Source organism: Marmota monax, unplaced genomic scaffold (assembly GCF_021218885.2).
Source record: "Marmota monax isolate L192 unplaced genomic scaffold, Marmota_monax_Labrador192_F-V1.1 WCK01_AAM20220418_F8-fsc00079, whole genome shotgun sequence".
In the NCBI taxonomy this organism is placed as follows: domain Eukaryota; kingdom Metazoa; phylum Chordata; class Mammalia; order Rodentia; family Sciuridae; genus Marmota; species Marmota monax.
This window is the reverse complement of record NW_026694099.1, coordinates 2,194,787-2,222,095: the sequence shown is the minus strand read 5'-3', so window position 1 is coordinate 2,222,095 and position 27,309 is coordinate 2,194,787. Positions and strand designations below refer to the sequence as shown.

Genomic DNA, 27,309 nt, shown 5'->3' with positions numbered 1-27,309 from the left:
GCTGGAGGAAGGAGAGACATGGGGGGTGGCGGTCAGAAGATCTGGTAAAGCAGGCAGGTCAGGGGCTGGCTGGTGGAGCCAGTCTGAGGGCCTGGCTGTTGATGTCACCAGTCTGCAGCCCAGGATGCTGGAACCTCCCTAGGCAGAATGAATTCCAGGACCAGACCCATGGGCCAGTTTCACAAGGCTGAGCCTGGCCTAGGCTGCAAAAGAGCTTGGCGGCAAGGGTCTGCAGGAGTAGAGGTGGGCATCCTCAGCTTGGGAACATGAGGTCAGCCAGACATGGCTGTGGGTAGAAGGGTCTCCCTGCCCCACCACTCTTTACGCACCCTGTCTGGCAAGAACAATCCTGTTGTGGGGTCCCTCACACCGATAGTCCCACCAAAGTCTTATCTTTTCATTCCAGTCTTGGTCCTGACATACCCGGACCCCGCCCCCTCGCTAGCGTTGTCCTGGTTCCTAGAAAGGGGAAAGGGGTGTGGCCAGTATCCATTTTCCGCCCCTACCTCCCTGAGACAGCCCCCAGAGGCCAGGCCTCCTCCCCCCACCCCACCCCCAGGGATGGAGCAACCACTCTTCCCCTTCTTCCTAGCAGCTCAGCCCCGCCCTCCCTCCCCTCATAAACCACTTACCCCGCCTGCCCCACACCTTCTATTCGCGCGGCGGCGTCCAGCCCGTGCGCCCGTGCCATCAGTCCCGACCTGTTCCCGCCCGGGTCCTGGGACTCAATACTGCCGTCGCCAACATCGCTGCCAGGTGAGGGGCTCCGACAGTCATCGTGGTGCTGAGCCTCAGCGGTCTGCGCTTTCTGGGGGCCACACACGCACAGGTCCAGCCCCAGAAAGGAGGAGTGCCGGCCAGCGGGTACCTGTCCGCTGGGCTGGAGAAGCAGCTTTCGCTGGACCCAGCGCCGGCTCCCGGCACCTCCTGTGTCCTGGCCCTCCCCGCAGCCCCATGTAGGGTTTGCCCCAACGTGAGGAATGCCAAGGACCCCAGGTCCCCCATGCCACCCGCGGGTCTTATGGGGAGCCTTGAGTGGGGAGCTTTCTGCAAAGAAATGGGTTCTAGAGACTGTCAGCGTCGTGGACCTCTAGACTGAGAAGCCAGCAGGTGGAGGGACCAGGCCCAGGGACACTGAGGTGCACTGGTCTGTGGGGATGCGTCTTGAGGCTGTGACAGGTGTTCATTCACGGAACTGTGTCCATTTCCTCAGATGGGCCCTTGAGTGGGTTTTTCCGTTGGGCATCCATCTTTTGGATGTGGTTTGGTGGGTGTGAATAAGGAGATGGGGAAGGCTTTTCTCTGCATTATGGGAAGTTTTCTTGGGGGTGTCTGAATGGAGTTTTGGGGGAGGGTCTCAGATGGGGAATTTCTGGGTCAAAGTCAAATTGTTTCAGTCCTCTGGTTGGGATGACTGAATCATCTCACTGGAGAAGGGTTTCTGAGTGGACTAGCTAGGTACAGCTCTGAGTGAGTGATCAGAGCTTCCCCTGCCTCTTCTTCACAGGCACGATGGATGGTCCTCGCTCAGACGTGGGCCGTTGGGGCGGGAACCCCTTGCAACCCCCTACCACACCTTCTCCAGAGCCAGAGCCAGAGCCAGACAGACGCTCTAGAGGAGGAAGAGCCCGGTCCTTCTGGGCTCGCTGCTGTGGCTGCTGCTCACGCAGGAATAGGGCAGATGATGACTGGGGGCCTGAGCCCTCTGGCTCCAGAAGTCGAGGGTCTAGCTCTCGAGACCGAAGACCTGACTCCCGCGGCAGTGGTATAAACGCAGCTGGAGATGGCACCATCCGAGGTGAGGCCAGCTGTTCATCTTGGCTGAGAGCTGAAAGGCTTTAATGGGACCTGAGACTCATCACTAGGGGCATAAGGGAGTGCTGGGTTCTTTGTGGGGGGCTTCACTGACCCAGATATGTGGCCTTGCAGAGGGCATGCTGGTGGTGACTGGTGTGGATTTGCTGAGCTCACGCTCAGACCAGAACCGCAGAGAGCATCACACAGATGAGTATGAGTATGATGAACTGATTGTGCGCCGTGGGCAGCCTTTCCATGTGGTCCTTTTCCTGAACCGGAGCTATGAGTCCTCTGATCGCATTGCCCTTGAGCTGCTCATTGGTGAGTGTGGCCTGGATGGAAGGGCGAAGGCCCTAGATTTGTTGGAGGAGAGGCTGGTATCAGATCAGAGAGATCTTTAGGCTCCTGCCTATCACCCCTCACCCTGCCAGATAAGGCATATGCAAATGTCTAGGTGATGTATACATGACTTCTTGGGGAGGGTCTTGGTGTTTAAGTTTTCTCTCCTTAGGCCTCCAGGGTATCTGTTTCACAATACTTCCTTTCTGGAGTCAGCCTCAGTGTGCCCTTCTTTCTGGGTCTGCTCTTTCTACAGAGTGTGGTTGGTTCTCCCCACACACACACACACTCACTGTATCTATCTGTATCTCTCAATCTCTCTGTCCAACCCTGACTCTCTCTGTATATCTCTGTCCCATGACCCAGGGCAGGTGCCTCTCTCACCGCGTTGCTTGGTGACCGTTGACTGCCCAGGCTAGTGATTATGCAGCTACCGGGGGCGGGCGACTCTTCTTACCCTTTGATTAGAGCCCAACCTTGCCCACCCAGCCTCTAATTTCCCAGATACCCCTACCACCTCCACCAGGGATGCCCTGGGCTCTGGGAGCTGCAGCTCTGGGGAGCAGGTCGGGCTGGCCTTTGGTATGTGGACTGCCCTTTCCTACAGGATAGGGGGATTTGCATCAGCCAGTGTGGCTCTGCTCCTCCAGCCCAGGCACTGGGATTGTCAGGCAGGAAGAGGGTAACAATAGCCCTGGTCTCCCCTCCCTATCTCTGAGTTCAATGTCAGGGGAACAGGTTTGGGATGTTGGACTGGGGCTCTGCCCTAACTCGCAGGCAATCATCGGGCGGACACAGCTACTCTGAGGGAGATTGTCACAGAATGACCCAACTCAGGGACACTCATATACACACACTGGCTCATAGACATTTTGGGTGGGGCTGGGAGAAGTCTAAGCAAGGTCTTACCAGCTAATTGCTAATTTTCCCATTCTAGGTAACAACCCCGAGGTTGGCAAGGGTACCCACGTGATCATCCCAGTAGGCAAGGGGGGCAGTGGGGGCTGGAAGGCCCAGGTGATGAAGGCCAGTGGGCAGAATCTGAATCTTCGAGTTCACACCTCCCCCAATGCCATCATCGGCAAGTTTCAATTCACTGTCCGCACACGCTCAGAGGCTGGGGAATTCCAGTTACCCTTTGACCCCCACAACGAGATCTACATCCTCTTCAATCCCTGGTGCCCAGGTAAGCCAGTTGGGGATAGAAGCAGAGGTCGGCAGGAGGGAAAGGCAGGCCAGGGCTTCCTTTTCTAGGATCTGAGTGGGTGCCTGGGTACCTGGCCACAGGAAAAGTCAGCCTCCCATTGTCCTGTGGAGGGGAACTACTCCCAGTATAGAAACATGACCTGTCTTACCTCTATTGAGGAAGACCCTGGCTAGGACCAACCTTCTCCTACCATCTGTGTTGTGGTCCTTCTGTCCTTCCTGAGAGCAGTTCTGTCAGGCTAGAGTTATCCTCTGTTCTTCTATGGTCACGAGTTCTACAGACCTGGCCAAGGGGCAGGTAGGGCCCAGAGAGAGAGTATAGGGAATAAAGTATGTGTTTTCTGGGGACACAGAGGACATTGTATATGTGGACCACGAGGACTGGCGGCAGGAGTATGTGCTTAATGAGTCTGGGAGAATTTACTATGGAACTGAAGCACAGATCGGTGAGCGGACCTGGAACTATGGTCAGGTATGACTGGTTAGGGTCACCTGCAATGAGGGGAGGCAGGTGGAAAAGGGTCCTGGCCCAGTGTCAGAATGTCTCCAGAATGATCTGTAGCCAACTCTGCCCTCCCTCCTACCAGTTTGACCACGGGGTGCTGGATGCCTGCCTGTACATCCTGGACCGGCGGGGAATGCCATATGGAGGTCGTGGGGATCCAGTCAGTGTCTCCAGGGTCATCTCTGCCATGGTGAGCACCCTCATATCTCTCAGTCTTACACTGTGTCTTCCTACTGCCTCCTCTGCACCCTGCCCAGGGTCCTACCCTTGCTGGATTCCTTCAGTATCCTCAGGAATGTCCCTGCCTTTGCAAAGGGTATTGCAGGAAGGGGGTCTCACTCTTCTTCTCTCCCTTGCTTGCTCCCACTACACCCTTCCTTGGCTCCTGTCGCAACTCCTGTGTAATGTAGGGCCAAACCCACAACTTGGCACACCCAGGATTCACATTCCTGTGTCAGAACAGGGATAGGAGGGGGTATAGATAGTTCAGGGAAGAGATAGGTGGGGCTCAGGCTAATGTCTAGGTCTTGAGGCATTTAGGGGTGAGGGGTGGTTGCAGGGTCAGGGGCTGGGCTGGGGACCCAGCCAGGTCTTGAGCACCTCCCCCAACTCAGCCCCACCCCATCTTGTCTTGGGCAGGTGAACTCCCTGGATGACAATGGAGTCCTGATTGGGAACTGGTCTGGCGATTACTCTCGAGGCACCAACCCTTCAGCGTGGGTGGGCAGCGTGGAGATCCTGCTTAGCTACCTACGCACTGGCTATTCTGTCCCCTATGGCCAGTGCTGGGTCTTTGCTGGTGTGACCACCACAGGTAGTGAAGGGATCAGGACAGGAGTGACTTGGGTCCTACAAGGAGGAGGGAGGGAAGCTAGTCTCCATCTTCATCTAGCCCAACCCAGTCATGGCTACTACAGCATAGGGTGCAGGCAAAGGTAGATGATAAGCTGCCTTAATTATCATTAATTATGTGAACAACAGAGAGAGGCCTAAGAGAGAGGAAAAAGAAGCAATATGCAGGGCTCGAGCCAGGCAGGTGCCCTGGCTTTCGCTAACCCCGAGTGCTCTATAGCCCAAAGGTTCTTGGGCCCTGTGACCCCTGACCATGGTGGTGAATTTCAGCTTGGCAACCTCAGTTGTCCTTTTCCCCCTGATATTGATGACCTGATGCCTCACCTTCCCCGCTACCCTCTGCCCCAAATTTCAACCCTGGTTCCTCCACAGTATTGCGATGCCTGGGTCTAGCTACCCGCACTGTCACCAACTTCAACTCTGCACATGACACAGACACGTCCCTCACTATGGACATCTACTTTGATGAGAACATGAAGCCACTTGAGCATCTGAACCATGATTCTGTTTGGTGAGGCTGGGGCTGGGGCTTGACCTCCTATATCTGCTGAGGCTGAGATGTGGAGGGGCAGGCAAGGCCTGGAGCTGGGAGCCCTGCATTGGAGTCTCAGACCCAGCCCTTCCTCCACTACCCAGGAATTTCCATGTGTGGAATGACTGCTGGATGAAGAGGCCAGATCTACCCTCAGGATTTGATGGGTGGCAGGTTGTGGATGCCACACCCCAGGAGACCAGCAGTGGTAAGGCAGGCCTTCCCTGGCTCTCAGACCCCATCCTGGTTCCCTCTCTCCCACTCCACCTGGGTGACAAACTCTAAGTGTCAGTTTGGGACTCAGCCTGAGAACCAAGATCTTCAGCCTCAAAGTTCTTTAAATGGGTTTATCAACTGAATCGCCATGCAACTGTTGGTTTATTTTCACCTTTTTATGTAATTATTTATAATGGCTAGTTTTATTTATTTATTTATTTATTTATTTTTAAAAAGAGAGAGAGAGAGAATTTTAATATTTATTTTTTTAGTTATCGGCAGACACAACATCTTTTGTTTGTATGTGGTGCTGAGGATCGAACCCGGGCCGCACGCTTGCCAGGCGAGCACGCTACCGCTTGAGCCACATCCCCAGCCCGCTAGTTTTATTTATAATGGCCTAGTTTTATTTATAATGTCTAATTTTATTTATTTATAATGACTAATATACTCAGATGGCTCAAAAGCCAAAAGATTCAAGAGTTGTCAGTGTGAGGTTTCCCTCCCCAGGCAAGTCCACTATTCTTGCTTGCTTTTCTCACTTACATATCTGGGAGATAGTTAAAAGACCCTTTTATATATAATTTAAATATATATACACACATACATATATAAATATATAAATTCCATATAAATATATATTTTATACAAACATATGAACTGAAATATATAAATATATTTATATGCATATAAACATATATATTTTTTATATATATATTTTTTAAATCCTCTATTGGATTTTTATTTTATTCATTTATTTATTTATTTTTTTTTTTTTTTTTAATATTTATTTTCTAGTTTTCAGCGGACACAACATCTTTGTTTGTATGTGGTGCTGAGGATCGAACTGGGGCCGCACGCATGCCAGTCCAGCGCGCTACCGCTTGAGCCACATCCCCAGCCCCTTATTCATTTATTTTTATGTGGTGCTGAGGAGTGAACCTAGTGCCTCACATGTGCTAGGCAAGTGCTCCACCACTGAACCACAACCCCAGCCCCAGCTGGAGTGGCTGAAACAATGTCCACTATCTATATAAAAATATATATTTTTGAAAATTTCCATGATGATTCTGAAGATCATCTAGGTTTAGGATTCACTCCAATCCCTGTGAGACATGTGGGAAATTGTGGCCCACAGAGATGAAGAACTTTGTCTGGGGCACAGGACACTAGCTCACTAGGAGAGCATATGCAGTCCCCAACTCACTCTCATTGACACATACTCTCACTTTCTCCAAGTTCCTCTCTGTTTGCTCCATTATTCAGTATAAGCTTTATGTACAGGATGAACAAATAAGACTCAGATAGATTCAAAGAAAGCAGCCCCTATAACCCAGTCCTAAGATATAGCCTGGGATCATATAACCTATCAGCCTTTCCTCTGCAAAAATGAGACCTATTGCACAAACAGATCCCCACTCGCTTCCAACCTTGGAATTCCAGCCCTGGAAACCTGGTCTGCCCCTCCAGTTTCTTCCTTCCAGACTCTTGCCTGGGTCAGATAGCCTTTGCCTGGCCTATCTTCTTTCTCTGGTCCCCTCCAAGATCCCTCCCTGTCAATCATCTATGAAAATGGTACCTCCAATGTTTAGCAATACAGTGGTACCCACTATGCTGGAGCCAGAACTCAGGCACTGGCAAACCTGAGTTCTGGCCCTGCCCTGAGAAGTGGTGGGGACTCTGGGGCCAGCCAGGCCAGGGCTTGATTCCTCCTTGATCAGTTCTCAGATAAGTGATCTTGGGCAGGTGAGTGAGAATCTTGCATCTTTGGGCTTCCATGTTTCTGTGTATAATATGGGGATAATATATATCATAGAGGGTAGCTGGGAGGATTCAGTGAGAAATAATGAATCCAAGAGGACTAGCAGCATACCTAGAACATTTGAACACAGTAGCCACTCAGTAAATTATTAGCTCCTTGCAGCTGTCTTATGAGATCCTGGCATCTACTTTACCTTGCTGAGCCTGTTTCCCCATCTGTAAAAGGAGGCCACAGTGTTAGGTGTTGTTAAGATTATTTCCTGTTAGATGCCCTCACTTCCTGTTGGCCTTCTCCTACTGGGCCTCCTGCTGCCAACCCACATCCTCTAGGAAACCCCCTTAAGTATGATAAGGACAGACTCTTTTTTTCCCCCACATGTTCCCCCACTACACCACTTACCAGTAAAGAGCACAGAGGGAACTGCAGAGCTGAGGTGTTGTTCTGGATCTTTCTGGAATGGCGATGGTGGTGTCATCACTTTCCCAGCAGAGTCACCATGGCTCTGGATGGATCCTGATGGAGGATAGGGAGATTGCTCTGTCCTCTGGGCATCACAGATAGTGGGCATTTGTTTCAGCCAGCCCAGAGAGGGTGCTGATGACCTGGCTGTGAAGGCAGGCTGTCCACAGGCTTGCCCCCAACTTCCATCTTCCCACAGAGCAGCCTAGGCTGAGGAATACTGACTGGCTGCTGTCTTCTTTGTTGTCCCTCCCTTGGTTAGACTGAGTGTTCACTGGCCCTGAGTATTTAGTGAGGATTTTTGGCCCCTTCCAGAGGCTACCAGCCGGGGGTACTGGACTTTGCTGGGTGGGGGGCAAAGGAATTGTGTTGTGGCCTCTGCCCAGGGTCTGAGGGTCCCTCTTGGCTTCCTTGGATCCCTCACTTCTGTCCTATCTGATTCCCTAGGCATCTTCTGCTGTGGCCCCTGCTCTGTGGAGTCCATCAAAAATGGCTTAGTCTACATGAAGTACGACACACCCTTCATTTTTGCTGAGGTGAGAGTGAGGTTCCAGGTGCCTCCTCAGGCAGTCCAGAGTGATCAGAGCATTGGCTTCAGTCCTGGATTCTCTGGTCCTGACTTTGCCGTTGACTAACTAGCTGTGTGACCTTGGGCAAGTCACTCATTCTAGAGTCTTAGTTTCCTCAGCTGTAAAAAGGACATAATAATGGCTACCTTACTTCCTGTGCTCAGGATCAAAAGAGATAATGAGTATGAAACTGCTTCCTAAGTTGTAAAGCCAGTGAACAAGTGCAAGGGATTACTGTTATTAATGTCCAAATGTACTGCATGGAGCCTCCCAGGCCAGCTTCTTCCCTACTCTCTAGCCTTGTCTGGCTCAGCTTCGGAAGTCTCCCAGTTGGGCTCTCCCAGGAAGCTTCCACTTTTCAGACTTAACCCTGCCCTGCAGCCCCTGGAACTGATAGAAGGCACTTGGGGTCAGGCCTCCCTTCAGACATTCTGGCTCACTCATTCCTGCTCATGCCCTCACTCTGCAACAGGTGAACAGTGACAAGGTATATTGGCAGCGGCAGGATGATGGCAGCTTTAAGATTGTGTATGTGGAAGAAAAAGCCATCGGCACGCTCATTGTCACAAAGGCCATCGGCTCCAACATGCGGGAGGACATCACCCACATCTATAAGCACCCAGAAGGTACCATTCCCCACAGACAGTCAGCTCCATGCCGAGTGTTCTACTGAGCGCTCACCACCCAGGCCAAAGCTTCATCTCACCCTTGACCCTTAACCCCTAGGATCAGAAGCAGAGCGGAAGGCAGTGGAGACAGCGGCTGCCCATGGCAGCAAACCCAATGTATATGCCACCCGGGACTCTGCTGAGGATGTGGCCATGCAGGTGGAAGCACAGGACGCAGTGATGGGGCAGGACCTGACAGTCTCCGTGGTGCTGACCAATCGTGGCAGTAGCCGCCGCACTGTGAAGCTGCACCTCTACCTCTCTGTCACCTTCTACACTGGTGTCACAGGGTCTACCTTCAAGGAGTCCAAAAAGGAAGTAGCACTGGCACCAGGAGCCTGTAAGTGCTGCTTTCCCAGCCCTGCCCCCTAGATAGCCAAACACCAGGGGCTGTAGACACAGAGACCCAGAGCAAGGGGGTACACCTCTGGGAAGGCCACATCTGGAGAGACACGCCTTAGTGACCCGTGCATACTCTCCCCAGCGGAACGTGTGACCATGCCTGTGGCCTACCAGGAATACCGGCCCCACCTTGTGGACCAAGGGGCCATGCTGCTCAATGTCTCTGGCCATGTCAAGGAGAGTGGGCAGGTCCTGGCCAAGCAGCACACCTTCCGTTTGCGTACCCCAGACCTCTCCCTCACAGTGAGTGCAGTTTTGGGGGGCATGAGGAGTGGTGGCATGGGGTTAAAGGAAACTGAAGGAGAAGAGGGGAGAGTGCTGAGCCAGGAACAGGCTGGCCTAATGAGTCTGTCTAGGAGAAAAATGTTAAGGACCAGCTCTGGTCTCCTGGGCCTCCCTCAGTTTCCTTGTCTATGAAAGGGGAACTCATATCTCTGATTCTGTGGTAGCCTTGGCTATAGAGTGGGTTGGAAGTTTCCTCTCTGACTTTTGGGGAGCCTTCTCTCGGGACAGAAACATAGGACTTATGGGGAAGTTTTGATTCTAAGGGTCTTTTCACTGGGGTGTAGCATATAGACTCTGTGTGTTTGGTCAGGGTCTCTGATATGATATGGGCCTCTGTTTTTCTCAGTTACTGGGAGCAGCGGTAGTTGGTCAGGAGTGTGAAGTACAGATTGTCTTCAAGAACCCACTGCCTGTCACCCTCACCAATGTTGTCTTCCGGCTAGAGGGCTCTGGGTTACAGAGACCCAAGGTCCTCAATGTTGGGTAAGTCTGGCCTCTCCTCCTGGCCCCTGCTGCTGCCCTCCATTTTCCCCAGATTACCCTGAGCCCCAGCTTTGCTTCTTCTCACTATCAGGACCCCACAAAATCCCCTGGGGCCAGCCAGTAATCCCTCCCAACTCCAGTTTAGTCCAGTCCAACCAGTGCTTAAGGAGCTCTGCTGGGTGCTTTGTGCAGCACTCCAGGGGCCTGACCAGCTCATCAGGGAGCTAAAACTCCACATGGGAATCATTAGTAAGCCATGGCTAACATCTGCCCAGCACTGAAAAGTTGGTCAGGCACTTGCAGGGATATTATCTTATTTGGAGATCAGGAAAGCTCCTTAAAGTAATTAGAGGATTGTCACATGACTACAAGCAAAGCTGCAGAAACCTAAAGACTTGGGTTCAGGTCAGCTCCATTACTTCTGACTAGATAGCCACGGGCAGGTGATAGCTCTTCTAAGCCTCAGTATTCTTGCCTATCAAGTGGGGCTGCCAGTAGCACTTCGTCCTTGGGTTGTTTAGTCTCACATGTGGCACAAACTTACTGCTCTGCATCTAGTCATTTCTATTTTTTGCCATCTTCATCCCTGCTTTATAGACAGGGACACTAGTGGCCATGGCTCACAGGGGACAGACTCTGCTCTCTCCTTTGGAGCATATACCACCCCAAGCTCTTGAGCTTGCTGCCTGGTTTGTGCCATAAGAGTGGAGTAGCAGCTCCAAGGGATAGAGCCGCATGCCTCAGGCCCTCACCCAGGCTGAGACCGATCCTGACTGCATGAGGCTTTGGGCCTAGGGAGGGTACACACAGTACTTGTGTTCTTTGACCTCTGTGTTTATCATCTCTGACACAGACACACGCTGCCCTGCCTCTCCCCAGGAAAAGCACAGAGGGAAAGCAGAGAAGGCCAGAAGCTGACCTTTTAGACTGGCTTTCTGGCGACAGGGACAAGTGTTCCCCTTTTTAGAAAGAGGGCTCCTGAGTGCTTTGAGAGGGCCTGGAGTGAAGCAGGGCATCCCTGCCCACTCTGCCCACCTTTTCCCCTGCTTTCCTCCCCTGCTTTCACCATCAGGCCAACAACAGGAAGGTTGCTACCCTGATCTTTGTCTCAGCCAGGCTCCTGGGAATGCCGTGATACATCAAAAATTAGTATTGTCCTCTTGCCACCCTACCAGGGTTCCTAACAGCTCAGACAGTGAAGCTTGACACCTGCCTTGCTAGTCCTCCCTGAGACATCTCTCACCCAGACTCACACAGTGATGGAGGGAGTCTCCCCCTGTCCTGAGGCTCTCCAGAGCCAGATATCCCTCAGCAGCCCTACCAGACCTTTGACCCATGCCTGCAAGTAAGGAAAGCACCATTCTGCAGAGTAACAGGAGACCTAGCCCCTGTCCCCAGCTGCAGGGCTTGTGTACAACTCCCCACCATTTGAGGGCCCAGCCTGCCAATAGTTAGATGATAGCTTCTCAAGGCAGGCCCTCCAAGGATTTTCTGTGGCACTTTGGTCGCTGTGAATCCAGAACAGGGCCTCTAGGACTTTGGGGAGCCTTTAGGGAACATCCCTGAGCTGTTGGTTCAGATACATTAGATTCCATGACGGGTGTTATTTTACCTCTCATTTGCACATCAAAGGTATGGAACCCCATTATACCAGAAGGCATGCCGCCCAGAATGGTGACTAGCCACTTAATAAACATTCCAGGACTTCCTCCTCCAGTTGACTGTTGTCACCATCAAAACAGTCACAGGGAGGCTGGAAGTCTGTTCCAAGCCCTTTTTGGGGATTTCCCCCAGAGTCTGAATCACAGTCTCTAGCACATCCTTAAGAGTGGCCAATTTTGGGGCTGGAGTATTAGCTCAGTAGTACAGCACTTGCCTAGCACTTGTGAGGCACTGGGTTTTATCCTCAGCACCACATAAAAATAAATAAAGGAATTGTGTCCATATACAACTTAAAAAATATTTTAAAAAAAGAGTGGCCAATTTCCCTTCTTGGGGAGTAGATTAGACTTTGGGGAAAAGCCTGAAGTCATTTAGAGACTAATAAGGTAACAAACAAGGGGGTAAAGATGCCCTTTCATTCCAAAATGAAGTACTTAGAAAAGGAGGGGCAGGCTGACTGCATGTGTGCATGCGCACATGTGTGTGTTTTATTTATTTATTTTTTATATATTTTATTTTTCAGTTGTAGTTGGACACAATACCTTTATTTTATTTATTTTTATACGGTGCTGAGGATCGAAGCCAGGGCCTTGCACGTGCTAGGCAAGTGCTCTACCACTGAGCCACAACCCCAGTCCCCCCACCCCATGTGTGTGTTTTAAATGGCTCTAAACAAAAGTCCAAGAAAAGTTTTTAAAAGTGTTTCAACCTCTGGCAACATGGTTGGCTGGGTATACACTGAAGGACAGCCCTCTCCAAAATCTCCTTCTAGTGCCCTTGTTTGGGAGTCAGTCTCATTAGGTCTCATTACCCACACGCAGTTACCAGCACATTCCAGCTTTAGCATCTGACTTGTACTCAGCTTAAACTCAAAAACAGGGGTGTGGCAGAGGCCTCACCTGACACCAAGACCAGGGCAGGGAGGAACTTTGACATTCCCAGAGGAAGCTGGAAGGCAGCTTCTTTTGGAAATAATGCTAGTAAGTGGAATGTAAAAGTTAATTTCTGAAATATTGCAATTCAACTATAGTTAAACAGACTTTTTTTAAGAAAAAAAAAATTTTGAGACAGAGTCTCACTATGTTGCCCAGGCTGGTCTGGGACTCGTGGGCTCAACTCATTCTCCTGCCTCAGCCTCCCAAATAGCTGTGACTATAGGTGCCACAGTTAGACTTTGAAGGCTGTTTTGAGCTTAATTTATCTTTAAATTTGTATCAATGGAGAAATGAGCAAAAAATTGAAAACACAAATTTATACACAGTCAAAACATAACCTATCTGTTGATTTATAGATTGTTAGGCTTCCTATTATTATATTGTATTATATTATACACTCTTGTTTTCCTCCTTCATGGAGCTCAGAGGCACCTTCAAAGCCATTGATTCCATCACCTCATTTTACATTCACTTCCACTTTATGGGCTAGAAAGTGAAGATCAGAGAAATGAAGTAATTTATCATAAACCACATAGCTAATTAGTAGTAGAAGGGTAGACCAGCCCAGGGAAACCTCTCAGAAGCAGGCTCCAAGCAAAAAGCTTTGCCCTATGGAGAGCTTGTCTCTGGGGTTAGGGATGTTGGCTTATTCCCTTAGGGATGATGATGACTGCACAGGGTCTGACTCCAAAGAGGGAGCACAAGATAGGCTTGTGTTAAAAGGGGGTCAGAAGCAAGGGTTTAGACAGTGGCAGGCAGGACAGGCATGAGCAGATGCCATATATATGCAGTCATGTTCAGTGCATAAAATGCAAAATGTAAATTGCTGGAGGAGCTCAGAGAAGGGCGAGGTTCTCTTTCCTAGCAGCTGGAAGTACTCGGGAGCCTCAGTGAAGAGGTGGTATGAGCTGAGCCTTGGAGGAAGAACAGGGGTGGGGAGCCAGTGCTAAGAGCTCATGCCACGCAAGGCAAATGCTGCAGAGCAGGACAGTGAAGGTGAGCTGGGAAGGGGAAGGTTCAGTGACACCAGTGCACAAGAGCAATGTTGCGAGATGGTGTGGCTGTGCAGGTAAGAGGGGATGAATCAGAGAGAAGCTGTGTGTCAGGTTGGGGAGCTGGGATCTTATTCTTTAAGGAAGCCAAGTCCTTGAAGGACTTAGTATACCTCTGGTTGGCAGCATAGAATGGAAAAGCAATATGGGAGACAGGAGGGCAGTGAAATTGGTGAAATCATGAAGATTGGTGAAATCATGACTCCCAGAGAGGTAGCCTGATAATAGATTTTCAGAGGTCCATGAAGAAGGGAAGACATTGTAGTGTGTATGTGTGTGTGTGTATGTGTGTGTGTATGCACACACCTCCCCACATATAACACAGACTCACAAACATGGTGGTGCATGTCAGATTAAAGATGCCAACTGTCTCTCCTTGGGTAGGCTTTTCCTTTTGTTCTAAGACAACATTTTTCTAATGGGCGCTTTTTTCTTTGGAAAGATGATTGAAAGATGAGAATAATTAATTCTCTTCTTTTCCCCCAGTACTGGGGATTGGACCCAGGGCCTGTGCATGCTAGGTAAACACTCCACTACTGAGCTAAATTCCAACTCTTTTTTTTTAAGAGAGAGAGAATTTTAATATTTATCTTTTAGTTCTCGGCGGACACAACATCTTTGTTTGTATGTGGTGCTGAGGATCGAACCCGGGCCACATGCATGCCTGGTGAGCGCACTACCGCTTGAGCCACATCCCCAGCCCTCCAACTCTTTTTGTTTTGATATAGTCTCAAAATAGTAGCCCAGGCTAGCCTTCAACTTGCCATTGTTTTGCTTCAACCTCATAAGAAGCTGGGATTACAGGCCTATACCACCACACCCAGCAATTAATTTTCTTTAATACTTTTCTGGCAAAACCAAAAGCATTTAGCAATACTGTGTTGGGCTCCAAAATCTTATTTTGAAGTTTTTTTTTTTTTTGGTCTTTGAAACCCTAGTGAGATGGGAATGGTCTGGTTAGGGCAGGAGCCACAGGGATGGACAAGAGGGGGCTGTGAGCTGTCTCTGGGGTGGCATCGCAGTCTTTGTCCAGGTGGATGTGAGAGCAGGCAGGGAGGAGTCCCCAATGATGGGGAGATTTTTAGTTCAGGCAGCTGGGCGTGAGGCTGCTGATCTGGCTATGTGGAGGCGGTCTTGGGGCTCAGTCTTTGCCCTGGTTGTGGGTGTGGAGATTCCATCTGAACCCAGAAATGCCTGAGTGGCTCCACCTGTTGCTCCTTCCTTACTGACTGCCCTTCCATTCTTCCCTGAGTTACTCAAGGCCTATGACTTTGTCTCTGCCCACAGGGACATCGGGGGCAATGAGACAGTGACACTGCGCCAGACGTTTGTGCCCGTGCGACCAGGCCCCCGCCAGCTCATTGCCAGTTTGGACAGCCCACAGCTCTCCCAGGTGCATGGTGTCATACAGGTGGATGTGGCCCCAGCCTCTGGAGGCATGAATTTCTCAGATGCTGGAGGTGACAGTCGCTCAGGAGAGACCATTCCTATGGCATCTCGAGGTGGAGCTTAGCCCTGGACCAGGAACAATGGGACTGGAATCAGATGAGCAAGGACACTGCCCACGATGGGGACCCACCACAGAATAGCTCCCCAGGAGCTCAGGTGGGAAGGCTGGGGCACTTGGGGAGAGAGCCAATCTTCACCTGCATTGGGTGGCACAGATGATAATAAACTTTTTTAATGAAGCTGCTGTTCTGTCTATCTGTGAGTCCATGCCAGGTCAAGGAGTGTGGGGCGACAATGTGTGCAGGGGATGCATGTGCACCTGGTCCTGAGACTCATGGCTGGCAGTGACGGTGCCAGCTCAGCCACCCTTGAATAGAGTCTGCCAAGGGTCAAACAGCCTCCCTAACTCCCCCACCCAGGGGCTGCCTCTGACCAGAAATCTAGGAAGCCCCCTCAGGTAGGGCTGGCCTGCCTGCTGACCACAGTACCCACTGTGGGAGAAAGGAACCTACATTCTCTTTTATAGACACGTGTTGGAGGTAGACATAAGGTAGAGTACTCTCTGAGCAGCAAAATACACCTCCAAATACTTATTTTCAAAAATACTCAGATCTAAGAATTTTTGCAAAAGTGATATATGTTCAGTTTTGAAAGTTAAGAAAATATAGAGCTGGGATGCAGTGGCTCACACTTATAATCCTAGTTACCTGGGAGGCTGTAGCAGAAGGCTCTCAAGTTCAGAGCCACTCTTGGCAACTTAGTGAGATCCTTTCTCAAAATTTAAAAATAAAAATGTTTTAAGGGCTGGAATGTAGCTCAGAGGCACACTACTTGCCTAGCATATGTGAGACCCTGGGTTCAATACCCAGTACTGAGGGAGCGGGAAAAAGGAAGAAGAAGAGGAAAAGGAAAAGAAAAGAGAAAGAAGAATTGTAAAGAAAATAATAGTTGGGCATTACAGTGCTCACTTGTAATTCTAGCTTCTCTGGAGGCTGAGGCAGGAGAACCACAAGTTTGAGGCCAGCCTCAGAAACTTAATAAGACCCTGACTCAAAATAAAAAATAAAAAGAAAGCAAAAGGGCTGAGAATGCAACTCAATGGTAGAGTACCCCTGGGTTCAATCCCCAGTGCCACCAAAAAAAAAAAAAAAAAGATTAAGATCGAATAATAATAACTCCTCAATCACTGCTGAGAACTCTTAGCATCATTGCTTCATATATTACTTCCCTCTACATAACCTATGTTGAACATTTTCTCACAGTATTAAGTATTCTTTGAAAAATAATATTTAAAGACTGGACAATGTCTTGCTCCCAGTCCACCTACCTGGTCTTCCTGAGTCTCAGTGCAGTCTTTCTTGGTCTCCTTAGCTGCTACTTCCTCTTCTGATCATCATTGGGGTGCTGGAGTGACTCAGGGTTTCCCCCAGTGCTTTCTCTTATCCAACTACATCTGCCTACATGATCTCAGCCAGACTTATGGTTTTTAGAATTGAACACAGGGGAACTTTATCACTGAGCTACATTCCCAGCCCTTTTTATATTTTTTATTTTGAGACAGGGTCTCACTAAGTTGCTGAGGCTGGCCTTGAAATTTCAATCTTCCTGCCTCAACCTCCTTAGCGGCTACGATTACAGGCATGCACCATAATGCCGGACTCATCTAGTGATTTTTAAAAACCATGTATCACCAACCCTACTCTTTTCTTCAAATCCCCTGAAACTTATACATCTACCACCTTCTCAACATCTCTATGGATGCCTGATAGACACTTCACGTGTTACATGGCCTCCCTCCAACATATCCTCCTGCAGAGGCTGCAGCTCCAACTTTTCCAAACTTCTCGGGTTCAAGATCTTGGAGTTATTCTTGATTCCTTTCTTTTTCTCATATCCCACATCCATTCTGTCAGCAAATCTTGATGGTTCTGTCTTCCATGCATGAGTCCAAAATCTGACTGCTCCATTTACCCCTACAGTGTTCACCCTGCCAGAGCTGCCTTCATCTCTCACCTGGATCACTACCTCAGGTTCTCAATTATCCCTCTAGCTTCCACACTTGCTCTTTCATACTCCACTTATCACACAGCAGCCAGAAAGAGCAGGTGAATCTGATCATGTCAATCCTCTGCTCAAAACCTTCTACTGGCTTTACCCAAAGCTAGAGTCCTTATAATGGTCTGTTCCTGCTTTCTTTCCTCCAGGCTCAGTCTACCCCAGGCTACTGGCCCTTCTGTTTCCCTTCAGTGCTAGGCCTGCTTCAGGGCCCCTGTGCAGCCATATCCTCTGTATGAGATGTTCTTCCCAAGATATCTATGGCTTGCCTCCTCACCTCCTTTAAGTCTTAGCCATAACCATCTTGGTTATGTCTTCCTTACATCCTACTTTTAAATTGCAATATCCTCCACACTCCCTATCCATCGTCATGCTTTATCCTCACCCATAGCTTATATTACCATCTGACATTCTATATGTTTAATTCTTTGCATTATCAAATTCTCTTTTCTGGGTCTATCCATCATACTCCAAGCCTCCATCATCCCTGACTGGAAAATCACACCAGTCTGTTCACTGGCCTTCCCCTATCCTGTCTATTCTCAGCTTGGCAGTCAGAGGGGTGCTTTTATATCAGTGAGGTCATGTCACTGATCCACTCACCTCCCTCAGTGGTTCCTCACCTTGTGCAGATCAGCAGCCAGAAACCTCCCTGAAACCCTCAGGGTCCTGCAAGAATGGCCCAACTTCTCTTCTGATGTCACCTCATCCTGTCACTTGTTCCACCTCTCCTGGTGTTTCTGGAGCCTAGGCCTCCTCCCACCTCATGTCATTTCCCTTACCTGGGACATTCTTCTCCGTATATAAGTATAGCCAATGCCCTCCCCTCCTTTAGGGTCTTTCCTTTAAGTTTGCTACCTTAGTAAGGCCTTCTATAGCCATCCCATTTTAGAATGCAGACCCCTCCCCTCTTACTACCATCCCCCCCAAAGCATTTATCCCCATCCAACACAATAAATAATTTAACCATGCATATTTATTGCATCTCCCATTCCCCAACTAAAATATAAATTCCACAGGAGTAGTGATTTTTGTCTGATTTATTCTCCTATTTCTATGGACATTGGTAATAGATGTCCATTAAATACTTGCTGAGTAAATAAGAATGTAGGTATTAATCTATATATATAAGTCATATAATCTTTACAATAACCTTATCAAGTAAGCTATATTATTATTCACATTCTACAGATAAAGAAACCGAGGCAAATAAGTTAGGTAATGTGTCAAAAATCATTTAGCAGTCTAGACTAGAACTGGAGTCACAGCCTATATTCTATCTCAAACTGAAAGTGGTCCACATAGCTCTTAATTCTACTTCAAATTGTTCTTCCCCTAGTTTTCTCCTATCTCAATGGTGTTCTAATGACCCTGTTGTTCAAGCCCCAAATCTACAAGTCAAACCTTTTCCCCCTTTTATTACTTTTTTTGTTACTGTAACAAATTTTTAATTTTTTTTAATTTTTAAATTTTTTTCACATCTTCATAATGATGAGGGTCTCATTCCACCATCCATGCTATTCCCTTTCTCCCTCCCTTTCCCTCCCACCCCTATTCCCTATTTAGAGGTAATCTTCCTCTCTTGCTCTCCCTCCCAGCCCCATTTTGAGTCACCCCCTTTATATCAGAGAAGACATTCGGCATTTGTTTTTTGGGGATTGGCTAACTTCATTTAGCATAATCTTCTTTAATGCCATCCATTTCCCTGCAAATGCTATGATCTTATTCTTTTTTATTGCCGAGTAATATTCCATTGTGTATAAATGCCACATTTTTTTTTTTATCCATTCATCCACTGAAGGACATCTAGATTGGTTCTACAGTCTAGCTATTGTGAATTGGGCTGCTATAAACATTGATGTGGCTGTGTCCCTATAGTATGCTGTTTTTAGGTCCTTTGGGTATAGTCCGAGAAGAGGAATAGCTAGGTCAAATGGTGGTTCCATTCCCAGCTTTCTAAGGAATCTCCACACTGCTTTCCAAATTGGCTACACCAATTTGCAGTCTCACCAGCAGTGTATGAGTGTACCTTTTTTCCCCCCACATCCTCGCCAGCACTTGTTGTTGTTTGTCTTCATAATGGCTGCCACTCTTACTGGAGTGAGATGGTATCTTAGTGGAGTTTTAATTTTCATTTCTCTGATTGCTAGAGATGATGATCATTTTTTCGTATATTTGTTGATTGTATATCCTCTTCTGAGAAGTGTCTATTCAGGTCCTTGGCCCATTTATTAATTGGATTTTTTTTTTTGGTACTTATCTTGTTGAGCTCTTTATATACCCTAGAGATTAGAGCTCTATCTGATGTGTGAGGGGTAAAAATTTGTTCCTAGGATGTAGGCTCCCTATTCACCTCACATATTACTTCTTTTGCTGAGAAAAAAACTTTTTAATTTGAGTCAATCCCATTTGTTGACTCTTGGTTTTAATTCTTGTGCTATAAGCATTTTATTAAGGAAGTTGGGGCCTAGACCCATGTGATGGAAATTAGGGCCTACTATTTCTTCTATTAGACGTAGAGTCTCTGGTTTAATCCCTAGATCCTTGATCCATTTTGAGTTAACTTTTGTGCATGGTGAGAGATAGGGATTCAATTTCATTTTTTTGCATATGGATTTCCAGTTCTCCCAGCACCATTTGTTGAAGATGCTATCCTTTCTCCAGTGCATGCTTTTGGCACCTTTGTCTAATAAAAGGTAGTTGTAATTTTGTGGGTTTGTCTCTGTGTCCTCTATTCTGTACCATTGGTCTACCAGCCTGTTTTGGTGCCACTACCATGCTGTTTTTGTTACTATTGCTCTGTAGTATAGTTTAAGGTCTGGTATAACGATACCACCTGTTTCACTCTTCCTACTTAGAATTGCTTTAGCTATTCTGGGTCTCTTATTTTTCCCGGATGAATTTCATGATTGCTTTTTCTATTTCTATGAGGAATGCCATTGGGATTTTGATTGGAATTGCATTGAACCTGTATAGTGCTTTTGGTAGTATGGTCATTTTAAAAATATTAATTTTGTCTATCCATGAGCAAGGTAGATCTTTCCATCTTCTAAGGTCTTCTTCTATTTCTCTTTAGGGTTCTTTTCATTGTATAGATCTTTTACCTCTTTTGTTAAGTTAATTCCCAAGTTTTTTGGTTTTTTTTTTTTTTTTTTTTTGAGGATATTGTGAATGGGGTAGTTCCCCTCTAATCTTTATCCATCAGCAAACCTTATTAATTCCACCTCCAAAATACATCTGAATCTTCATTTTCTCCAGTTATACTGTACCAAGCTCTCTCCCTATGGAACTGCAATTCCTAGTAGGTTTCCACATCTTTCCTGAATATTATCTAATTTCTACCCAATCAACAATCTTCCTAAACTGTAAATTAAAACCTGCGTCTTTCCTGTGAAAAATCTTCCCAATGCCTTTCCATTACTTTTGGAATAATTCAAAGTCCCACTCTGACTTGCTGGGCTCCTGCAGACCTCTCCAACCTTGTCTGCAACATGTACTCCTAGCTCCCTCTGCTTCAGCTATGTGGTCCTTGAACTTCTCAAATTCTCCAACCTTGGACCTAAGAATTGGTCCCTGCTCTTCTTTCTGAAGGACTTCTCTTCCCTCAGATCTATGGCTAACCCCTCCCTGTTGGTTTAAATGTTGTCTCCTTGAGGAGGTCCCCGACTATTCAATCTGGTTAGCTTTCCTGCTCCCCAATCTCTTAGCATATCATCCTATGTTATTTTGTGCCCTAAATGGCACTTATTGTTTAACATTAATTTGTTTATTTGGTTATGTATTAGATTCTCCTTTCTCTAAAACATAAGCTTTAAAGAACTGAGATCTTATCTGCCTTATTCACACCCATGGTCCCAGTACCTAGAACAGGGACTAGCATATAGGTGCACAATATGTATTTGTTACTTACAACTTAAAAGCAACAAGTCAGTCAAGCATGGAGGTGCACACCTGTAATCCCAGCAACTTTGGAAGCTGAGGCAGGAGGATCACAAGTTCCAGGTCACCATAAGCAACTTAGCAAGGCCCTAAACAACTCAGTGAGACCCTGTCTCAAAATATGGGATGTGGCTCCATGGTAAAGTACCCTTGAGTTAAATCACCAGTACCAAGAAAGACAAATAAAATAAATAAATAAATAAAATAAAAAGGGCTGGGGATGCATCTCAGTGGTAAAGTGCCCCTGGGCTTAATCTCCAGAGTGGATGTGCCCTTGCACCTTGTGTGGGTAGGTCTGATTTGGAAAAGTCTGCAATCGATGCTGGAAGCTGCTGCAGCCTCTTCACCCAAGGACCAATGTCTGATTGTAGGTATGAAATCCATAGAGCTCAAGCATCAGCCCTTGAGGTTGATTTTCTAAGAATACTCTGAGTAGATGGAAGTCACAGGGTGGACAGCAGGACTGTCCTGGTGAGCATGGAAGCTGAAAGGACTGCCTCTTTGGCTGGAGTTCTTAAATTCTGGGAGAGGTAGAAAAATCAAAAGAAAGATTTTATCTTCCAGATAATAAGTCATGTAGAGCTAACTGTAAATTTAAAAGCAAAAATTTATAATATGTGACTTATAAATTCATAAGATGTGACTCAAAATTAGACTATAGTGGTTACATTTTGTTTTTAATAAAGTTCTTTTAAAATAATGGCTAGTTTAGTTGTTCTAAAGTCATCCTGGAAAGGAATTTTTGTCCATAGTTGGACCAGAGTTTTGAAGGAGACCCTGAAGGCCAACGTCCAGCCATGGAGGTGGATAATGGACCCATCCTCCACTGGCTTAACAATATTTGATGGCACATGCCAAGCAGTGAACTAAGTGCTGGAACACAGGACAACACTGGTTCCTCTCCCATGAAGCTTACAGTCTGAGAAAAACTGAAAAAGACCAGGGAGAGTACGTGACTCTGAAGTTTACAGTAAAGGTGTATGACCTAGACTGATGGTGGTGGTTAGGAAAGTTTTACCTAACAAGAGGACAGGAGAGCATTAGCTAGACAAAGAGAAGGGACAAGAGGACGTTAGTTAGACAGAGAGAAGGGAAATCACTTCAGGCAAACAGGAAAGCTGGTACAAAGAACCGGAGGTGGAAGGATTAAAGAAGGCTAAAAGGATAGTGTAGCTAAAATGAAGAGAGTACAGGGTAGAGTGGAAGCAGTGAAGCAGGGACACAGGTCCAAGCCCTGTGGGGTCTCAGTGGCCACATTAAGGATTTGGTCTGCCCAAGAGCTACAGGAAGCCTCCGAAAGACTTAAGGGATTAAAGGTGACATGACCAGATTGTGTGGTTTGGATAGATTACTCTGCCTGTAGTGTCAAGGATGGAGTCAGGCAGGGCTAGAGTTTGAGTTAGAGTGGTGGTGCTGAAGCCAAGGGAAGAAAGCTTGAAAATAAAAAACCTAGGAGGCAAAATTGACAGAGCTTGGGGAAGGATGGGTGGAAGGTAGAGAGGAGGAACATAGGACAACACTGGTTCCTCTCCTATGAAGCTTACAGTCTGAGAAAGAAAAACTTAAAAAAACAAAACAGTAAAGACAAGCCCCCAGGATTCTTGGCTTGTGAAGCAGGACTGATTGATAGGGTCATCCACTGAGTACAGGGACTACTCATCAAAGAGGAAACTGCAAGGGATGGTGAGGCTCAGAGACTCAGAACTAGTACTCCTTTGTGAGGCTCTCTTCTAATTGGAGATTTTCCTTTGGGTTACATTATAGTGTGATTCTAGAATGTCCCCCAAAGGTTCATGTGTTAAAGGCCTGGTCCCAAATGAAGCAATGTTCAGAAGCGGGGATTTGGGGAAGTGATTAAATCACGAGGGCTCTGATCTCATTAACTGTTTAATCCACTAGTGGGTTCATAAATGAATAGACTATTGGAAGGTAGTGGAAACTGTAGGAGGTAGGGCCCAGGTGGAGGAAGTAGGTCACTGGAGACATGCCCTGGAAGGGTGTATCTTGATCCTGGCTCCCTCCTTATTCTCTCTCTTTGGTTCCTGGTTGCCATAAGGTGAGCATCTCTGATCTATCATGTGCTCCCCACCTTGATGTTCTGCCTTTCCCAAAGCAAAAAGTGATGAGAAAAATGATCATGGACTGAAACATCTGAAACCATGTGCCAAAATAAATCTTTCTTATTTTAAGTTGATCTTCTCAGATAGTTTATCCCAGCAACAAAAGGCTAAAACAGGTGACTCTGGAGAATTTTGGCTTTGATTTGAATGAAACTGTCCTCTCATATTAGGGTAGTCTCTAAACATCTTCCATTACAATCATCTAAAATAGTTATTAGTTAATAATTCAGTTGTTTGGGCCCCAGCATAGATTTCATATTATCAGGATCCCTGTAGCAGAGGCCCAGAACACTAGGGTTTGACTCCAATGTACACTAAAGATTGAAACTAATAACCTCCTATTTTTCTTCTCAGCTCTTTTTTCTTTTCTTTCTTCTTTTTTTGGTACTGAGGATTGAATCCAGGGGCATTCTACCACTGAGCTATATCCCCAGCCCTTTAATTTTTTTTTTTTTTTTAGTTGTAGTTGGATACAATACCTTTATTTTATTTATTTAATTTTATGTGGTGCTGAGGATCAAACCCGGGGGCCTCTCACATGCTAGGCGAGCACTCTACCACTGAGCCACAACCCCAGCCCTTTTTATCTTATTTTTGAGACATGGTCTTGCTAAGTTGCTGAGGCTGCTTTTGAACTTGCAATTCTTCCGCCTCAAACTACCAAGTTGTTGGGAGTATAGGAGTGCACCACCAGGCCTGGCTCTGATGGTTTTACTTCCTGAGTTGTCCCTGCCTACACTCTTCTAGGGTCAGCAGTAGCTCTAAGACCATGTACTTGATATATTCTGAGTTCTGGTCACAAATCTTCTTGAATCTTTGAGTTAAGAAACCTTGGAAGATAAAAGGCTCCAAAGGGGAGGAAGAAGTATGAGAGTGAAGCTGCTCCTACTAGCTGTAAACACATGAACAAAGTGCCACAAGAGGCACTAGTAACATAACATGTACAAGAAAGAAGCAAACCCCTTCCTCGGAACGTTTCTGCCCAGTGGGAGTAAGAGACATGCAAACATTCTAATCACAGTCAATACCATTCTATATCTGCAGTCTCACAGATTTAAATCCATAGATTTAAATGACCAAAGATAAAAAATATTGGAAAAAAAGTATGCACTACACACATACAGACTTTATTTCTTGTTATTATTCCCTAAACAATACAGCATAACAACTACTTACATGGTATTTAAATTGTGTTTGATATTATAAATAATCTAGAAATGATTTAAAGTATACAAGACAATGTGTGGTAATATGCAAATACTATGAGATTCTACATAAGGGACTTGAGCATCTACAGATGCTTCATGGGGTTCTTGGAACCAATCTCCTGTAGAAACCAAAGAATAACAGGAAAGTGTACATGGCACTTACTAGGAGCCAGGCTCTGGGATTACAAACTCTGTATTTATTCATTCATTTAAACCTTATGAAATAAGTTCTGAGGGGCTGGGGTTGTGGCTCTGCAGTAGAGTGCTTGCCTGGCACATGCGAGGCCCCAGGTTAGATCCTCAGCAACACATGAAAAATAAATAAATAAAATAAAGGTACTGTGTCCAACTACAACTAAAAAAATATTTTTTTTAAAAAGAAGTTCTGCACGAAGAACTAACTTTATTCTGTATGGTGGTACAGGGATGCATAGAGGTTGAGACCCAGAGAATAGTGAATTCTGCCTGAGCTGATCCAGAAGAGCTTCATGAAGGTGATTATCAGATGAACCAGAAGTTAAGCTCATGAGGTAGAGCACAAAGGAATCAGACAGCATGTGCCAAGCACAGAAAGGTGAGACAACACAGTATGTTTCAAAAATGTAAACAGTATAGTGAGTACAAAGGGCAAGGGATACGCTTGAAAAAGTAAGCTTCAGCCAGATCATTAAAAATTCTTTTGCTAGGAATGGGGTATGGCTCAGTGGCAGAGATCTTGCTTAGCACATCTGAGGTCTGGAGTTTGCCAGCATCACACACACACACACACACACTCACACACATATACAGAATCTTTTTTTAATATTATACTTTATGTGGTTATAATTTTTAATATATTTTTTAGTTATACATAGACACAATATCTTTATTTTGTTTATTTATTTTTATGTGGTGCTGAGGATCGAACCAGGATCTCTCACATGCGAGGTGAGCGCTCTACCACTGAGCCACAACCCCAGCCCCATATACAGAATCTTGTCATATTTTAACGGTTTAGACTTTCTTCTCAAAGTGAGAGGGATGATAGTTACGGGTGATATAATCAGTTTAGCATTTGCCCAGAATTGTGGTGAAAACAACATGGAAAAAAATTGGTAGGAAAAAAAAAAAGAAATTGGAAGGGTTGGTATGGAAATGAAGTGAGTGGAGTCCTCTCGGAGAAAAAAGGCAGGAGAAAGTAAAATAGAACAGAAGTCAGAATGAAAAAAAGAGGGTGGGTTTGATGGTAATGTAGAAAATAGAACTGATTAGATTTGATGATGAATTAGATTTGAAGAGAAGGAAGGACAGAGTTGAGGGTGGCCTGGGTTTTCTGACTCATGGTGCTATGAAGGGAAGTGTCCTGCACAGATTACAGAACCCAGAACAGATCATAAAAAGAAAGTTAATGGCTTCTAGTACTTAGTCTGTCACATAAGAAACTTGGAAGTCCTCACTCCCATCCTCACAAGAAGGAAAAAGCTGAACAAACTGAAAATTCACAACTTTTCCTGGATCTATCAGAGAACTGCAGGTACAAGGCAAATTGCTGCCCCCAAATTAGAGATAAACAGGTAGATACAGAGAATTCCAATTTACCAGCAAAAGCCCAGGAGCAGAAACTTCTACGGAAACCAGTACCAGGGTTAGAAAAATTAAACTGTAATTGACAAATAGCTAGAGGCTCAGTGCAGACAAATTTGAGAGTTAAAAACTCCAGGGGGTCCCCTTCTTAAGGGGGGGGTCCCCATGAATCTATGAGTTTTACCTCAAGAAATTTACCAGGTTCTCACAGTAAAGACTAAAGAAAATGCTCATTGGACTTCTGGCAGGGGGAGAAAGAAAGTGGCCTTTAAAAAAATTACTTTAATTTTAATTTTGAGACAGGGTCTTGCTAAATTGCAGAGCTGTCCTTGAACTTTCAATTCTCCTTCTTCAGCCTTTCAAATTGCTGGGATTAGAGGCATGAGCCACCATGTCTGGCCAAAAGTGGCCATTTTGAAGTACATTAAGAACACTCTATTTTTAACAAGGTTTGTCCTCAAGAGAAACTAAGTCTTACTAACTTAGGACATAAAGAGAGCCCAATTCATCTGGGAAAAGGGAAATCCCTGGTCTAGCCTCCTAGCATTTCACATGAGGAAAGGAAACATGCAACTTCAGCTCTAGCGTTCCTGTTTGACCTGTTTGGGGCAGTAGGAAATGGGGGGTGTCAGGGACTGAGAAGCATTTGTGAAAGTCACAGCCCCAGGCACAGGCTCTAAGAAACTGAAACCTAATTATAGGATTCTAGAATGTTCCCCTCTCCATACTTTAACACCAATAAAGCTCTGTGTAATAACAGGGGAATGCAAAAGAACTGCACATCTTGGACCTTATTTAAGAAGTCTCTTGGGACTACCAAAGACAACAGGGGAGTCAATGACAAGGATGCTGGAAGAAATTTTAGCTCCTAACATCTACAACTAACAATAAACATAGCCTAACCCCTAGGCAGATAAACATAAAACACTTGACTTTCCACAAAAAAAACAAAACAACAACACCACCAAAATGACATGGCAGACTAAAAGACAAACAACAACACCCATTTGAAGAGACATAGCATAAGAATCAGACTCAGATATAGAAGAGATTCTGGAATTATCAGACATAGAATTTAAACTATAGTCAATATGCCCCGGCTCTAATGGAAAAAGTGGACAACATGCAAGAACAGAAGGGTAATGAAAACAGAGCATGGGAAATTCTAAAAAGAACCAAAAGGAGGGGCTGGGATTATGGCTCAGTGGTAGAGCACTTGCCTAGCACATGTGAGGTGCTGGGTTCGATCTT

The 27,309-nt window shown here is 46.3% G+C and overlaps 1 protein-coding gene and 1 long non-coding RNA gene across 2 annotated transcripts in view; one reads left to right on the top strand and one right to left on the bottom strand.

The window, feature by feature from the left end:
- The window catches only part of LOC124107339 (uncharacterized), a 53,849-nt gene that overhangs the window by 24,553 nt on the left and 1,987 nt on the right, over window positions 1–27,309 (bottom strand). The window contains exons 2-3 of the long non-coding RNA XR_006856367.2: window positions 7,609–7,722; window positions 633–2,150 (exon numbers count right to left, since the gene is read on the bottom strand). This is a non-coding gene — a long non-coding RNA (uncharacterized LOC124107339). The remainder of the gene's footprint in view (window positions 1–632; window positions 2,151–7,608; window positions 7,723–27,309) is intronic.
- On the top strand, window positions 647–15,412 carry Tgm1 (transglutaminase 1). The gene is made up of 15 exons (XM_046465257.2): window positions 647–756; window positions 1,508–1,798; window positions 1,930–2,118; window positions 3,074–3,322; window positions 3,696–3,814; window positions 3,930–4,037; window positions 4,487–4,661; window positions 5,072–5,210; window positions 5,336–5,439; window positions 8,116–8,204; window positions 8,710–8,863; window positions 8,964–9,245; window positions 9,390–9,550; window positions 9,939–10,075; window positions 15,012–15,412. The coding sequence occupies exons 2-15, from the start codon at window positions 1,513–1,515 to the stop codon at window positions 15,235–15,237; spliced, it is 2,418 nt and encodes an 805-aa protein (XP_046321213.1). The 5' UTR covers window positions 647–756; window positions 1,508–1,512; the 3' UTR covers window positions 15,238–15,412.